The following is a 16,749-nucleotide window of genomic DNA, read 5'->3' as shown; positions in this document are numbered from 1 at the left end:
ATGTACACTATCATATGAAGTTAGTTGCAGAGAAAAATAACCAAGTTTAGAAATTGACCCCTGTGTTCACTTTTATAACACCTTAGCATATTTTGACTCATATACGGTATGTGAACTGATGTTCCCAATACAAAATAAGGTGTTGTTGTTTCATTCTGAAGTAAAAAATGACTTGCTTCTGGTTCAGGTTCAGTCTAAATAACAGTCAATTTTGCATGCACAGGCAGAATTTTACATGCACAGAACCCATGTTACACATATATGTAAAGCCCCTCTAAATCGAGCCATGCTTAAGGGGAGGGGAGGCGATGTCAATTTTAATCGGGGTGTGTATTGCAAATGGAACAGCACCATTAAAGACCTGAGTTTAAGAACTTCACTGTCAGCTTTGGAACCAGGACCAAGAACTCGCAAGTGGCATAAGGGTGCTTTTCATCAAATGTTTTTTAAAAATAACATTTAATAACATATGCTCCAACAAGATCCCATTTTTTTTGTTTTGCTATAAGACCATGCACTGAAGTTTTCAAAAATCTTTTTTATTTAAAATGGGATAATATTGGCGCACAATTTTCCATTCACTGTGAATGTGTTACCCGGTAATCGTTTCTTGCCTAAAATTTGGCTATACGGTTGTATCTGAAGCAGAGGTAGCGCTAACTTGCGCCATGGGGTCATAGGCGCATTTTTTTAACTTTTGGCGCACAAAATTACCATTTTGAGGTTGCTAAAGGGTCATTTTCACCCTTTATTTCTATTGTTTTGGATCCATAGCTTCACAAAATTGAAAATTTTGACCCCTTGTTTGAAAACCTAGCGCTACCCCTGATCTGAAGGTAACATGGTATCAACATATTTTTTATATAAATAAATCCATGACCCACTTGTATCACCACATGATACACTCTTCGAGACAATGACTATTAAACTTTTTTTTTTCATTTTTATATTTCGTATAATGTTTTTCAAAATAAACATTTTCGACCTTTGCTTGACAAAACCAAGTGACCTTTCACTCACTACAACACGTCATCTTACACATCAGAGGACCCCATCAGCAGGGTCCATCAGGCATGACTGATCTGGTCACCCGATCCACCCTCCCGGCAAACAAGTCTGAGTGGCCCCCAGTTCCCCCTAGTCTCCCCTGCAGTTACTACACTGGAATTTCAGTGACTCAATACAAGCGTTATGTTATTTATGATAAGAAGAGATATAGAGGTACATGTACCGCTAGAATGTACCTCATTTCTTAAAACATATTTAATGAAATCCTTGCCCCTATAATATACATAACTTTTGTTACCAGTGTGTACAAAATGTAGTTATTTTTTGAGAAAAATGCAAAATTAGTCACAAAATTGTCAGGGGGTGTAGAACCACCTTAATGGACTGTATCTTCTATAGTGTCCTGGCAACTTAATGCTCATTTTGTAGGAGCAAGTGATTGTGAGCAGGGACAGATTTAAGCGGTGGCCCCGCGCCAGTGGATTTTGCATCGGGCCAGTAAACTTCCAACAATGCTGGCCTGGCGGGCCACTAGATTTTTGAGCCTGATATACATGTAACACATTTAAGACACATAATCAGTGATGGACATTTATATCATTATTTAATGATTTTTCGTACATTGTATATTCATATTTTTGCGTTGCTAGCAAGTTGGAAACATGATACGGCCGCTCTTTACGTCAATAGTAGGCCTGCGTATGTACTACTTCCAATCTCTTTCGTGCTCATACATTTGTATCTGATGATGATAGCGATACCACAAAAAAAACCACATGACTCAGTACACCGGTCGATCTTACCGCTTCCGATGTTGATTAAGATACTTCTTGCATCGATCCCGAGATGCGGAAAAACCAATAGTCATTTTGTCCCACATAAATGAATAAATAACAAAAACCCCGATCCCCGGTGGACTCACCCAAAAGGTGACGCCACACCATATGATCGCCTTATCCTCCTTGGTCTCCGACTGACACAGACGTGCCTATCGATTGTTCATAGCACTGTGTATCAATTTCTCGACCAAAGCGAGATATACGGTTGTAGTTTCACACCTTAGGTAAAACCAAACCGGTATTGTTCGGCTGAGGATAGTTTTGACGGCATTTTCTGGCGAAAAAGTGACAAAAAACGATCCAAAACTTAGCTACATATCGTGCCTCCGTTTGTATACGTGACACACGAGCAATTCAAAATGGCCGCTCGTTGACGCCATTCATTTTGTTTCCCACGTAAAACAACCATTGCAGCCTGTAAGTTACAATAGATGTTTGTACATACACATTGTATTTCATGTACGGTAGGTTATTGTTGCTATGTTAGGGTGATTACTCTATCGTTATGTCTTCATTACCGTCCAATAAAGACGAGTTAATCAGATATTCATACGGTGGGGATTGGTAGGGACCCGTCTGACATTTTAGTAATAAAGTTAGCCAGTCCTTACTTTACCACTAACGTTAGCGACCAGCCTCCGTGCTCAGGTTTGCTTACTGGGCTTGAGTCGCGTGTTGGGGGGGGGGGGGTAGTGCCCCCCCTCCCTTTTCTCCTCGCTTCGCCTCGGCCCTGTCGGGCTTGCCCTTCCCTGGTGTCGGAGCGGGACCCACACCCGCTCTGTTTCACCCACAGGGAGTGCTCACGATCTTCTAGATGTCTTTCTTTTGCTTAGGACTCTCCGAGTTCCAGCTTGACGATTTGGATAGGCTCCGTCATCGCCATAAGACGAAGAAGAAATCTACCAAGGGCACTGGTAAGGTCGATACGGTGGATTCTGCGGTGACAGCCCCTATGGGTCATGGCAGGTCTGCTTAAGGGGCTCCGGTCCCCGGACAAGCAGGCGGTTCCTTCGGGACTGCTAAGCGTCCAAAGGCTCAGCAGCCAGCGAAAGCACTGACTATACGTCGGAGCAAAGTAGCAGGCAGCAGAGCGGTAACCACCAGCGAAAACCCTAGCGGGCTTTGCAGCAGGAGGATACCAGTCGACACGGTAGATTCTGCTGTGACAGCCCCTATGGGTCATGGCAGGTCTGCTTAAGGGGCTCCGGTCCCCGGACAAGCAGGCGGTTCCTTCGGGACTGCTAAGCGCGTCCAAAGGCTCAGCAGCCAGCGAAAGCACTGACTATACGCCGGAGCAAAGTAGCAGGCAGCAGAGCGGTAACCACCAGCGAAAACCCTAGCGGGTTTGTAGCAGGAGGATACCAGTCCTCTAGCGAAAATCCTCACGGGGTTTTAGCAGGAGGACACCCGTCTGTTGCAGGCATATCTACAGGCTCAAACAGCCACAGTAGTAGCCAGCGACGGGCAGCATGCAAGGGTACCCCGGGCTTGCCTGGGTTGAACCCTAGCATGCATGGGTTCAGCAGAGACGATACGCTGCTAACGCTGTGGGTGTAGTCTTAGCAGAACCAACTGGGGTTGTCACACGGCAGCGTTCCATGGCGGGACCGCCGAGTGATACCCTGGGCCCTAGAATAGCTGCTGGCTGTCCACAGGGACTGGCTGGCGATTATTCAGGGGTTGGGCTCGCAGTCTCTCACGGGACAGCGACCCACGTGCATTCGGTGGCAGCTACAAAGACGAGCTACGGCTTGACTTCAGTGGTAGCCGCTATGCACCCGCCCATAGCTGCCGTGAGTGGTCCGCCACACACAGCGACCTTGGGCGAAGCTCTAGAGGGTACAGTAAGTAGCTTGAACAGCCTAGCTGATCAACAACCCACTTATGTCCTCGAGAGCCAGCGGAGCGTGGGTGATCCATTACCGTCAATGGGTCAATTACCCTCTCTTGATCGATCACTGTCAAATCAACAGGGCATAGCTCCATTGATTGACGCTGCCTATTCAGGTGGCGAGGTGATTGATCGGGGTATGCACGCTCAGCTACCCGTGGTACTAGGCAAGCTCCCTCTAGCCAAGGGACAGCGGTATAGAAGGGGTACCCATACACACGGCTTGATCCCCTTGCGGGGAACGCAGTGAGGCATGGGTACAGTGGTACACAGCCGGGAGCCCTCACGGGCACCTACGCTAATACCGCGCCGGTACCACGCCAGCACACAGCTTGATCCCCCAAAACAGGGAACGCAGTGTGGCGAGGGTACAGCGGTCCACAGTTGGGAACCCTCACGGTACCCACGCTGATACCGCACCGGTACCGCAGCACCGCTTTAGTCGCCACAGTCTCTGTGGCAACAAGGGGAGGCGGTGCTGGTACTGCAGTACCATGGGGTTACCCTGGTGGCGGATCCTTTCAGGGTCAGCTGCCGGCGGGTATGCCCGTGGTACCCGCCGCAGGGTGTTTCTTCCACGGCCTAGCACCGTGGCAAGTGTCGCCTAGCGATGGCCACGCAGTACCAACATCAGCTGGTGACCAGGCCAGCCGGCATGGGGCTAACCCAGATCTTGATCAGGGTAGGCCCGTGCTGCTAAGCGCTAGGGACGACGGCTGCGAGAGCAGGCGGACCCAGTGGTGCCATGGCGGATACCTCAGGGTCTTATGGGAGTACTCCCTCTTCTGCTGGCAGGTAGTCGGCGAGCCACACAGTGGTTATGCCTTCTTACCCGCTTTCAGATGCCCGTCCTCAGTTACCGTCATCATCGGAGCATGATACGGATACTGTGGGCGAGGGAAAGGAGTCGGAAGCTGAGTCCGGTAGTGACATCACTACAGTCTCCTTCCCCGCTGCTCCCTTGAAGGAGCAACAGCACTGATCTTCCTCCGGACACCCCTAAGGGGAGTCCATGGAGGAGGACCAGGGATCCTTTTCAGAGGATGCTCAGCTGCTGCTTCCTCACAGGGGACGCCTACACTCTCATTCCCGCAAACCTCACGGGTAGATATCGTATGGCTGTCGAGCTCAGTAGAGCTATGACGCCGCGTGCTTGCACGCTTCCTCTGCGTGTAACGCGGGAGGACCACGGGACCTACCTGAGGGGATCCGAGAGGGACCCAGATGTCGTCAAGCGTATCACGCTCAGACAACATCTGAGCTCTCCCGCGAGGTGAGCCTATTAGCGGTGCTAACAGCTAGCCTCAACGAGAGCTCCATGGGCCTAGCCCATAGGGTGTCCACTCAGCGCCGGGGGGAGGGGCCTGCCACTCCAATCGCTCAACGCGATGGAAAGGCAGGGTCCTTTTCTCTTTGGATGCTTCTGCGCCACGGTGGAGGACCGTGCAAAGAAGCTACCAACGGAGCACTCTGAAGAGGTCGGAAACTGCCCTTACCATGGGTAGGAGCTCCGACTTCAGCAGGCCGTGCACCACCAACAGTACCCGAGCCCACTACCTCTGCAGCACCCATTTCTGGGAGGCGCAAGGGTAGCACAGGAACAGCTGGCAAGCCCGAAGAAGAGCAAGCGCTCTTCCAAGGGAAGCTAGGCAGAGCATTCCTGGGGACTCAGCGGTTTTTCCACAGGGGATCTCCCAGTGGGCGACCGCTTATGGCTTTCACCCAGAGGTGGGAAACCATCTCTTTGAGCGCCTGGGTATGGTCAGTGGTGAGTGGGGGTTACGGACTGGCAACCCAGTCTCCCCACATTCATCTGCACATTTCAGAGGTCCACAGTAGTGCCGTCAGACGGCCCCCAGCGTCGGGCACTACTGACAGGGATCACACAGCTTCTCACGAAGCGGGCGATTGTCCCGGTCTACCCCCCGTTCTACGGGTGATCTTGGAGCCATTGGCTCCAAGGAAGACCGGCGACGGGAGCCCCATCCGGAACCGCAGACTGTTGAACACGTTCTTCAGGCCCAAGAGGTTCAGAATGGGGACTCTCGCCGGTGCTAGCCTGCTCCATCAGGGGCATGGGAACAGCATCGCTAGATCTCTCGGACGCCTATCTGCATATGCCAATCGCCTCTCAAGATCGGAGGCATCTGCGCTTCTAGGTACAGGATCAAAATTACCAGTTTTGATACCGCCACCCGCCTGTCCATCTCTCCCAGGGTGTTTAACACTCTTGGTCAGAGCGGTGGCAGCGCACCTGAAGCACAGGGTGTCAACATCAGTTGCTACCTGGACGTTTGGCTCATATCACGGACGCACTCCACTGAAGACTACGGGTCTCATGGGGTTGATAGTCCGTGAGGGTGCGGACCCTGGATTTTTTTTTGATCAGCTCAAAAAGTCCAGCGTGGTCCCGACGCAGTCACCACTATTTGTAGGGGCCCAGATCACCCTCACGGAGGGGTTCGCGGTGCTCTCACCCGAGCGGGTGGCGAACATGGTGCGGTGTGCCTGACTCTTGGCCGAGTCTCGGGCAAAACCCGCTGTGGCATGGATGAAGGTGGTAGGCCTAATGGCCAGTATGGTAGACCTCGTACTGTACTGCCGCTTTCTACGTTAGGCTTACCCAACTACGCCTTCTAGCCTGCTTGCAGGCCCAGTCGTCACCCAATATCCCGCGCGGTTCCGTTGTCGGAGATCGCGCGAGAGGAACTCTGGTGGTGGACCCATCAGCCCAATTTGACCCAGGGTGTCAGGTTTCCTGCCCCCCCGGTATGTCACGTAGTGACGACCATAGCGCCAAAACGGGCTGGGGGTCCACATCCACGGAGACTCCGTCTCGGGCCTATGGGGCCATAGAGACAGAGTTTCACATCAACCTCCCTCGCACGAGGAGGTGATCGTGGAATCACATACCGTTGTCCTGACGGATAACACAACCGTGGTAGCCTACCCCAACAGACAAGGGGACTCCGGGCCACCACGATTGAGCCTGCATGCACGACACCGGATAGGGTGGTGCAAGTTCAGGCAGATTACGATGAGAGCGATACACATCGCGGGCGTCACCAGCATCCTCGCGCACAATCTGTCACGAGGAAGGGTGTCGGGACCAGCAGAATGGTCCCTTGTTCGCGAGGTCGCTCAGGCGATCTTCAAGGGATGTACCACCCTCGAAAGATCTGGTCGCATCTCATCGCAATCATCCACTGCCAGTGTACTGCTCAAGGGTCACGGACCCCCAAGCATTCACCGTGGACGCTCTGTCCATAGACTGGGGAGGGATGACAGCTTATGCAGTCCCTCCGATCTCACTACTCATGAGGGTGGTGGCCAAGATCGGGTGGGAAGACTGCATTGTCATTCTGCTAGCGGCAAGGCCGCTGGCACTCCCCGAGGTACCAGATCTACTCCGGATGCCCGGAGCGGAGGTACCCAGTCTATCACTAGAGCACCTGCAGTTAGCTGCATGGCCCTTACCAGGAACACGCAGCGGAGGGATACTTTTCATCAGAAGCTGTTTTTCTCATCGCCGGGCTAGACGGAAGTCTACCCTCCGCACGTATAGCCAGAGTCTGGCTCCATACTACGCTTGGTGCAATGAGACAAATAGCTCTCCCGCTAGAGCCTCTGTGCTGCTAGTTCGGAGTTTCTGACAGAAAAGTTCCAAGCAAGACTTCAGCGGGCCACTGGGGCCAGCTATAAGTCAGCTGTCCTCTCCATTCACCGAGGTTTCGAGACGGTCGACTATCATAGCCGATGGTTACCTTATTAGTCTACGCCGACGGTATGTTCAACGAAAGTGTCTACCAAAAGGAAAGTGATCCTCCTAAGGGATCCCAACACAGTCTTAGATTACTTTAAGGGTCACCCTTTTGACCTTCCGTCAAAAGCGACGCTTAAATACGTAACTCTCAAGATGGCTTTCCGGTTTGGCGTTGGCTTCGGGACGGCGGTGCTGAGTTGCACACGGTCTCGAGGTTAGCTTCCGTGTTCACAAACACTGGAGCGACACTGTTTCGGCGCTCTGTTCTCGTGACTACGAACGGGCGCGGTGCATACCGACATTCGTCCCTCTCCAATCCCCAGGGTTGGGCAAGGTTCGGCTGAAGCCAAAGATAGGCTGGGGTGTCCGACAAGGCGCTGCAGCACTATTTCTTCCGAACACAAGCCTTGCGAGGGACTCACGACCGCATTCATCACCCTTACAGAGCCTTTCGGTCCAGCCGCTGTCGCAATGGCTGGTCCAGGTGTTGGTGGGGTCCGGGGATCGCGAAGGTTTCGCGTCCCACGACCCACTCGATTAACGAGCTATCTCATCATCTTGGGTATACCGTTCGGTTGTCCCTTGAGGAGATCTAGTAGGCGGTGTCCCGGAAGCCACCTTCGCCTTCTCTCGATACTTCCGCTTACGTTAGTAATCAGAGACGGGCGGGAGGTTTACCGGGACATTGTTCGGCGATCATAATACGGTGGTGTACGGGTACCAGGTTTTCAGACTATACAGAATACTCAGCATGGTAAGAACCAGTGTCGCTATTCTTAACCACCAAACTTATTAAGTAAGGAGGTTTATGTCTGTGATCGCGTGGTCTTTTTTTTGTTTCCCGACCGTTGGGGGAAAATATTTTCTGACCTCGCGAAAACCATCGTTACCCGCTCCCGATCCCTGATCTGATGCTGACCAATCTTGTACCTCCATCCGTCGGTTACTTGCTAGATCGATCTTTCAGATGTTGATGCAAGAAGTATCTTAATCAACATCGAAACGGTAAGATCGACCGTGTACTGAGTCTAGTCCCAAACAAAAATGTTTGGTAGACTCATAACCGTGCGATCTTACCTTTCCGATGTTGATTATCCCGACCCGCCACCCCCTACAAGTTTGGTCCGAGTAGGGGATCCCAAGTCGGATAAGGGCGATCATATGGTGTGACGTCACCTTTTGGGTGAGTCCACCGGGGATCGGGGTTTTGTTATTTATTCATTTATGTGGGACAAAATGACTATTGGTTTTTTCCGCATCTCGGGATCGATGCAAGAAGTATCTTAATCAACATCGGAAAGGTAAGATCGCACCGGTTATGAGTCTACCAAACATTTTTGTTTGGGACTAATTTGAACCTTTAAAAATGGCAGGACTACTGACTCAACTTGTACATGTGTTAGTACAAAACAAATTAAAATGTTAAGGTTTGCTTGACTTAAAGGGATCGGATAGCAAGGTTTCCACATTTTGAAAACAAAGATTGTCCTTCTGATATACAATTTTTTGAAATTCACGATATACACATTTTATGACAAATTAGTAAAAATTTATATAGATTTTCCCCCAAAGCACCAAAAAAGGTATTTTTTTCTTTCTTTTTTTTGTGCAGTAGAACATATTGAAAAAGTTGGGCCAGTAAATTTATTGCAGGGCTACTAGATTTGCCATTTCACTGGCCCCAGTAGAAAACTGAAACCTAAGTCTGTCCCTGATTGTGAGTTAAGGCTTTTTGGCTTTCAACCCTCATCTTGTTTCATACCTTCCCAACACTATTATGCTGGTATGCAACTGTTCATAGGCCTACACCTGAGTAAAGGGAGACTGTACATGTAGTAGTAACAGCCATGTCTAAGTACATACAACATGATGGCATACATGTATAATTGAAGACCAAATTGAAAATACTAGTTTCTGTCTGACGTCCTGCCAACCACACCAAAAAAGCCGTACTGGTGGGTCAGCAACCAATTACACCGCGCTGTTGCCCTGACGTCAGATGCAAACTACTCTTTTTAATTCTGTCTTCATGAGGGTTTGAACCTGCAAACTTCTGATCATGAATCTAACTTGTACCACTGTGCCTTCCACTTGTCTATTTGGGCCCCGCCCCCTGGCGCTATTTGGGCCCCCGCTCCCTAGCGCAAGGAAAAAAGAGGAAAAAGGAGAGAGAGAGGAAAAAATGGAGGAGAGAGGGAGAGGAATGGAAAAATGGTACTATATCAAAATGTGTTGCTTTTGGCGCTAGCTAGCGCTTATAATCCTTCTTTTTTTTTTTTTGCTCTTCACTTATTCAAACCACCGAGAAAAAAAAAATTGGGTCAACCTCTTTGGGCTGTTGAGGAAGGCGGCAAAATTTTTGATTGGTGGATTTGGGCTCCCGCCCCATACAGGTTTGCCCCCGACCCTGGAAAAATCCCAGCTACGCCACTGGAGAAGGCCATGATACCCCTGCACCACAACCTGTATGTAAATTGTAAAACACTTGAAATCTTCCTCATCTCGTGTCAGGTTCAGGTAAATTGTAGAGTCAGTTGTTGAATGGATATAACAACAACTAGTGTAATGTCAGCAAAGACAGAAAGGAAAAACAGTGGTCCAGATGAGGCTTCTGCTTCAGACCTTATAACCAGATATAGACCAACTCATACAACAAGGACACGTAACACATCTACTGGCAGTCTTGGTGAAAGTCCTGTTAACAATGATGTTGATGTACAAAATGAAAACCCAGAAAACTCAAAATCTTCTTCCAAAACAACAGCAGCAACAGCAACAACAACAACAACAACAACAACTCCACGAACAAACAATGGTAGTTTACCTACTACACCTAGAACTCCAAATGATGTATCTCTAACAATTCCACAGAGTCACTATGGAGAAGTGGTGCACCATGGCTCTAAGCCAGTAACACCAGATGAGGACTTTACAATGCAGATGTCAAACTCAGTCCAAGATGCTATTCCAACCAAAAATACTGTACACCACTCAACACATCAGCGCCAGGATAAAGATAATCTCCTGACAGTCACAGCTTTGGTTTATTTAGCATTATGGTATTTCTTTAGCTTTTGTACGCTGTTTTTGAATAAGTACATATTAAGTACATTGGGAGGAGAGCCGAGCATGTTGGGTAAGTTGTGAAGTGAATTAGTTGTAAATTGTAGTAATTTTAGTACGGTATTTTTAATTTTTATGGCCTATGTTGGTATTTAAAGTTGTACTCTAATAAGTCAGTCATTCAGTATAATACTTAAATGCATTATGTAACTTAATTGATACATACTTATTCCTTCATACAGGTTCAATTCAAATGCTGATGACTACTATATGTGGGTTCTTCAAGATGTATGTTCCATGCTGTCTATATGCACACAAATCAAGGGATGAAAATCCACCAAATTTTAAACGTAACATGGTGCTTTTAGGCGTAATGAGGTAGGTAATAAAAATATACTCACATTTACTCATATTCATACATTTACATACACACCCCATCCACACACCCAAACACTATAATTATCCCAAACACAGACTACATTTGTAGGACCATCTACCACAATTAGGCTGTCAGCAGAGCTTGTTTTGAGATGGTCCATTAAACCTCTCGAAAAACTATTATAGAAAACGAAGGATTTTCTCAATCTTTTACTGATTTTTACTACCTTGCAAACACGCAACAAGGTTATTGTCGAAAGAAGAATGGGTGATTCAACATAGATCTTTCCCTTTAATAAAGATGGTATAGATCTAAAAAAACTAAAAAGAAAGAAAAAAAGCTAAAAAGGAAATGTAGGCCTAAGGAGGGTCAGGTTCAGATAAATAAAATTTACCTTTTCAATGATTCTACCTGTTCAGTAATTCCTCCTGTTTCAGTGAACACTCCCATTTACTCATCTACTGTGTGTTATTTGTTTAGGGTTCATATTGAAATACCCTACCACGTTTTCACACAGAAAGAAGGCAGGATTCCCCTCGCTAAGCGCGCGCCTCAGGAAAGCTCGGTCATAAAACGGATGGATTATATGCAACAGTGATACACCCTGCCCAGGATTTTAACAAAAGAAGGCTAGTACAGGAAAGCTGCAGGATGGCGCACACCTTCCTGTGTATGGGAATTTCAATATGAGCCCTTATGTTCAATGTTGGTGGATGCAAAACCGTGCCAGATTCAACACTTTTATTCTTATTTTATTCTTGAGTTTCTTGGATTGTAACAGTACCTCAATTTGGCTCATTATTTTCTCTACTATCAACCTTCTTCATAATCAATCACTTTGTTGCAGTTGGCGGCGTTTGGCTCTGCTAACTCCAATTAGACCAGATTTAGCGTGGAAAACTTTTGCCCCGAAATTCACTTTGCTCCCTCAATGCCGCCCCCCCCTGGAAAAAAATCCTGGATCCGCCACTGAACATATTATATCTGTAATAATTGTAATTTTCTTACTCCATTTCAGATTTGCTACCGTTGTGCTTGGTCTAGTAAGTCTAAAAAACATAGCAGTGTCTTTTACGGAAACCATCAAAAGTTCAGCCCCTCTGTTCACTGTATTTATAGCTCGTGTTATATTGGGTGAAAGGACTGGCTTTTGGGTTAACCTATCCTTGCTACCTGTAATGGGTGGTCTAGCCTTAACCAGTTGTTATGAACTCAGCTTCACTTACATAGGATTTTGTGCTGCTGTAGCGACTAATTTAGTGGATTGGTAAGTTTGCAAACTTTTGTGCTACATTTGTTTACAGTCTGTCTAGCCTTTTTGCAAAATTCTTTATCATTATTTTATCAACATGTGTTTTTGATGGTGTGAATGTCATGTGAATCATCATAATTGTCATAGTGTTGTAGCAATGCCAGTGATGATTGAGAGAGACAAATCACTGCATCATGATGTGATTTGCATGATATGATTTTTTTAAACTATATTACCCCCCCCCCCCTCTCAATCAAACAGTTCAGTCTAGTAGTGTCTATCTAGATATGATTTTACTCAGTGATGTAGCAGGAGGGGTGCAGGGAGGCCTGGTGTGACTGCAAGTTGTCAATAATAAGGTGGTCCCGGGTGTGTGTGTACCAACAGTCCATATTAGCAAAATTGGTCAAAAGCTGTGATGTGCTTGTTTGTTTTGGCCTGTTTCAGTCCAAAATTAACCTAAGGCCTCAAAAACAATTGTTAGATTGGTGTTGCCCGACCGACCCTAAAATGAGGCCCGACCCTACAGTTTTTTTTGCAAAAAAAAATAAATGCAAAAATTAATTAATTAATTAAATTTAAAAAAAAAAAGGGAAAAAAAAAGTTCCAAGGCCTTTATCAAATGCAATTTACAGCTTTAAAAGTAAAAAAAAATCCCGACCACCTACCCTAATTTCTTTTTATGTTACGCCAATCAAACAATTTTCTTTTTAAGGCCTAATTTTGGGCCATTAAAACATCAATATCGGTATGTTCACAGGTTTATGCACCGCAGCCACCCCTGTACAGAAAACCTGCCTATGCCACTGATTGAACTTAACTGTTTGTGATTCATATTCTTCATAGTATTCCCCACAACTGTCAGTTTTAAAAAGGAATAATGTAAAATTTATGACAAATTCCAATTGTTTTTGTTTTTTCACAAGATAATATTGTTTTCACTGTCAGAAATATTCCCTTTAATTTTTTGAGGCCAAATATTGAAGTAAAATTTTTTTTTTAATAATTATATTATTCCGGATAATGCTTACACTGTTTCTCCAGTTGGAGGTTTATATTTACCTCAGGCCGGATTTTCATTCTTTATGGTATTTAGTTTAAATCAATTTGTATTGTGAGAATTTTTAATTTAAAAGTAGACTTCAACACTACTTATTTATTTCACTTACCGGGAGCACTTTTGAGGAACTTCCTCATCATCAGCCGATGTTGTTATCTCTGATGTTTTCTTGGAAATAGCTAGAGACCAACCTGATCAGATAACATCACACTAGGTGATGTCACCGAAGTCAGAAAATTCCTGCCCCTGGTGCTGCTTGGTTTGATCAGGTGAAGAACCTTGTTACTTGATCAGAATGGCTTCCAGGACCCTCCTGGACTGATCAGGTTGGTCTCTAACCATTTCCAAGAAAACATTGATCAGAGCTAACAACATCGGCTGGCTGACGACTAGGAAGTTCCTCGAAAGTGCTCTCAGTAAGAGAAATAAGCAATAAGTTTTAAATTGTATTCATTTTATTACCACTACATATGAATCTGCAATTCTATCATTTATATTGCACTATGAAAAACAGAATTTATAGAGAAATTGATGATCTTCGTTTGAGCAAATATTACAATTTGGTTTAAATGCTGGCATGACAGGGATACCAGATGTGAATGCTATTAAAATAAGTCATCAGATAAAAGAGATCTAGCATTACTACCAGTATTTTCATACAAAGGTTACAACATTGTACTATTCCATATTGACGTTAATTTGCTCCATTGCTGAAAATGATAAATTTGTTAATGTGAAGTTAATTATCTTTTTGAATTGTTTATGATGATTAGATGCATAAAATTAAGTTTGCAGAGTATAGTCACATACAGCCAGTATTTACTAAAATTCATCTACTTGCTGAATGAATTTGTCACTTTCCAATAATTTTACATGTTATTATGTCACATAATTTTTACTCCTATAAGATAGAAAATGATGCAATTTATATATATAATATTGTGTCACATTCGCTGAGTAGAAAATGAAACAATTTAAATACATGTAAGTAACAAATGAGATGTTAAGCTTTTAAATAGTTTTGATTGGTTAAGGTGGGTGCAGTGTGGTTTCACAGGTAAATATCATAGCCGTGAAGCTCAAATCAAGATGATTCTCATCGAGCTGCATAGGAGTCTCATAACCATATATATTTAAGCATTTCAAAATATATATGCAATAATGATTGAACATGCATGTACATGTGAAAATAAAACACTTCTGTGAACAGTTTGCTTTTAGCAGTGAAGAGTTTTAGCAATATTTTGGTGTTTTTTCATAGATGCCTCTAGTTGCAAAAACACCATACATGTACTTTTCCATTGATTTTTCTTAAAATCATATTCCACACCCTTTTTTCAGCTTTGTACAATGTAATCAGCATGTATGAAAATATACAATAAATTAAAAAAAAACCTCTGTAAACAAATGTTGTCACAATGCATTCATTGGTATTTTTTTCCTTTGCATGTGTATTGTGTAACTTACGTAAAATTTTTAATTAAGTCACAAAATTAAAATCAAATTGTTATTTTTAAAATGAATAATTTATAGACAGAGTTAACCCATGAATACCAGATGTTTCTAGAGATCTCCATTTTTATGCATCATAAAGTGAAACAGTCTAATAATATACATGTAGTTTGAAAATATGTAAATTTATCTAACATATGGCTTCTTTTTATTTGCATTACTTTTTGTGTATATTTGGATTAAACTTTGCCCAGAATTGCATTAAATGCTAGATAATGGGAGCTACATATACCGTAACCACTGGTATAAGCCCCCCTAGTTGGCAGATTTCACTTCAAAAATGGGGGTGGGCTTATAACCGGGAAAGGGCTAGTGCTTGAATTTAAAAATAAGAACAATCACCCCCCCCCCCCCCATTTGTATAAGCCCAATGTACCAGTAATTTCTATCATATATGTCAATTTCTTAAAATTATAAGAGTGGAATGTTAATTATCAACTGATATTTTTTTTATTTGTTCTTAAATATGAGAGCAAAGCATTGATTTGATATAAGAACTTGGCCAAAATTTAGTACTGGGCTTATACCTGAGTGCACCCTTGTTCCCAGAATGTTTTGAAAAATAGGGGGTGGGCTTATAGCCAAAGGTGGGCTTATACCTGGGTGGTTATGGTAATCATTATCAACTAGTGATGTATGTGTACATAGGTTTCGGAGGCCATTTTAGGAAATAGTGATAAACACAATATGCAGTAAATAAATTTAAAAAAAAACATTTGAAGCTAATAAGACAGTGCTACAAAATGTACAAACATGTAGGAAGAAATTTAAATAAAATTGTGCTGTTTGTTTGTTTTTGGATGCTGAAACTGAAAGAAAAAACTTACAATATCAATTTTACTTTGCTTCCTTTACAGCCTTCAAAATGTATTTTCCAAGAAACTACTAAGTGGTAGTACACATAAATATAGGTAAGAATACAAGATGACAGATAACATTGTTCTGCACCATTCATTTCTGCTCATGCCTTGTACCATTTAAGCATCCCATCTGATATAGTCCCGGTTTACAGATCTGGGATCCCAATCCCTTGACTTTTGCAAATTTGTAGGGAAAGACAGATATTCTATAAATATGATGGGTTTTTGTTTTGTTTAATAAAGATTGAATTTAGTAAATTGGTTTATGAATGCTGTTTATATTTGAATGTGTTTTACTGACTGGGATAACCTTTTTAAATTTCCATGCTAAAATTGAACCTGTTTTTAAAGGTGTGTGACCAGATCAACAGCCTCATCCCCAACTTCCCTCATCAAAACTGAGATTGTGATATCAGAAGAAAAACTCATGATTATTTTAGTATTACTGTTATTGCTATTATTATAATTTCTATTTTGCTCCTGCAAAATCCAAGACTGTTCAAGATTTAAAGAAATGTCACACACCCAAGCACTTATTCCCCTTCACTACTTTCTCACAATATTTGTTCTCTTTCAGTCCTCCAGAATTACAATTTTACACCAGTGCTGCAGCTGTTATACTACTCATTCCATCCTGGTATTTTTTCCTTGTAAGTATACTTCCCACCTATTAACCATCCATCATCTCAGGTTCACCCATAAAGTGAATGAAGGTGGAAATTATGTGTGTGTTTTTAGCCTTATGGCTTCCCTCTACTATGGGTATAGACTTGATGCTATACAATGTATAATAAAAGTTTTCATTTAGAGGTTAATGACTGCTTTGGAAGCAAGGTCCAAAGCACAATGTTTAGATAATACAAAAGTTGATAATATTTTTTTAATCCCCCAAAAATAGTTCTGTATTTTTCTGGAATGGGGAGTAGTTCATGATTTGTCAATGTAATGTCAAAGTGGTGAAAGGAACTTTGTTACTTATAACACCCACAACTGTATTTATGTAGGACTTTGTATTGAGAGATATTTATCAAATATCTGATACTGATTTGTTAACAAATATTATCCTAAACATCAAATTGCTGGAATATCGTAAATTTAGATAACTTGAAACTTTTCGATACA

At 44.0% G+C, this 16,749-nt stretch overlaps 1 protein-coding gene across 1 annotated transcript in view; it reads left to right on the top strand.

The window, feature by feature from the left end:
- LOC140146494 (solute carrier family 35 member E2A-like) overlaps positions 1 to 16,749 on the top strand; it is a 36,701-nt gene that overhangs the window by 9,642 nt on the left and 10,310 nt on the right. Inside the window, exons 2-6 of the mRNA XM_072168362.1 lie at positions 10,013 to 10,637; positions 10,807 to 10,942; positions 11,962 to 12,210; positions 15,625 to 15,678; positions 16,205 to 16,277. Of these exons, the coding sequence (XP_072024463.1) occupies positions 10,043 to 10,637; positions 10,807 to 10,942; positions 11,962 to 12,210; positions 15,625 to 15,678; positions 16,205 to 16,277 (1,107 nt within the window). The 5' untranslated portion in view covers positions 10,013 to 10,042. The remainder of the gene's footprint in view (positions 1 to 10,012; positions 10,638 to 10,806; positions 10,943 to 11,961; positions 12,211 to 15,624; positions 15,679 to 16,204; positions 16,278 to 16,749) is intronic.

This window comes from Amphiura filiformis, chromosome 1 (assembly GCF_039555335.1).
Source record: "Amphiura filiformis chromosome 1, Afil_fr2py, whole genome shotgun sequence".
NCBI classification, from domain to species: domain Eukaryota; kingdom Metazoa; phylum Echinodermata; class Ophiuroidea; order Amphilepidida; family Amphiuridae; genus Amphiura; species Amphiura filiformis.
Note: the sequence above shows the minus strand (reverse complement) of the source record. Positions and strands in the feature narration are given on the sequence as shown.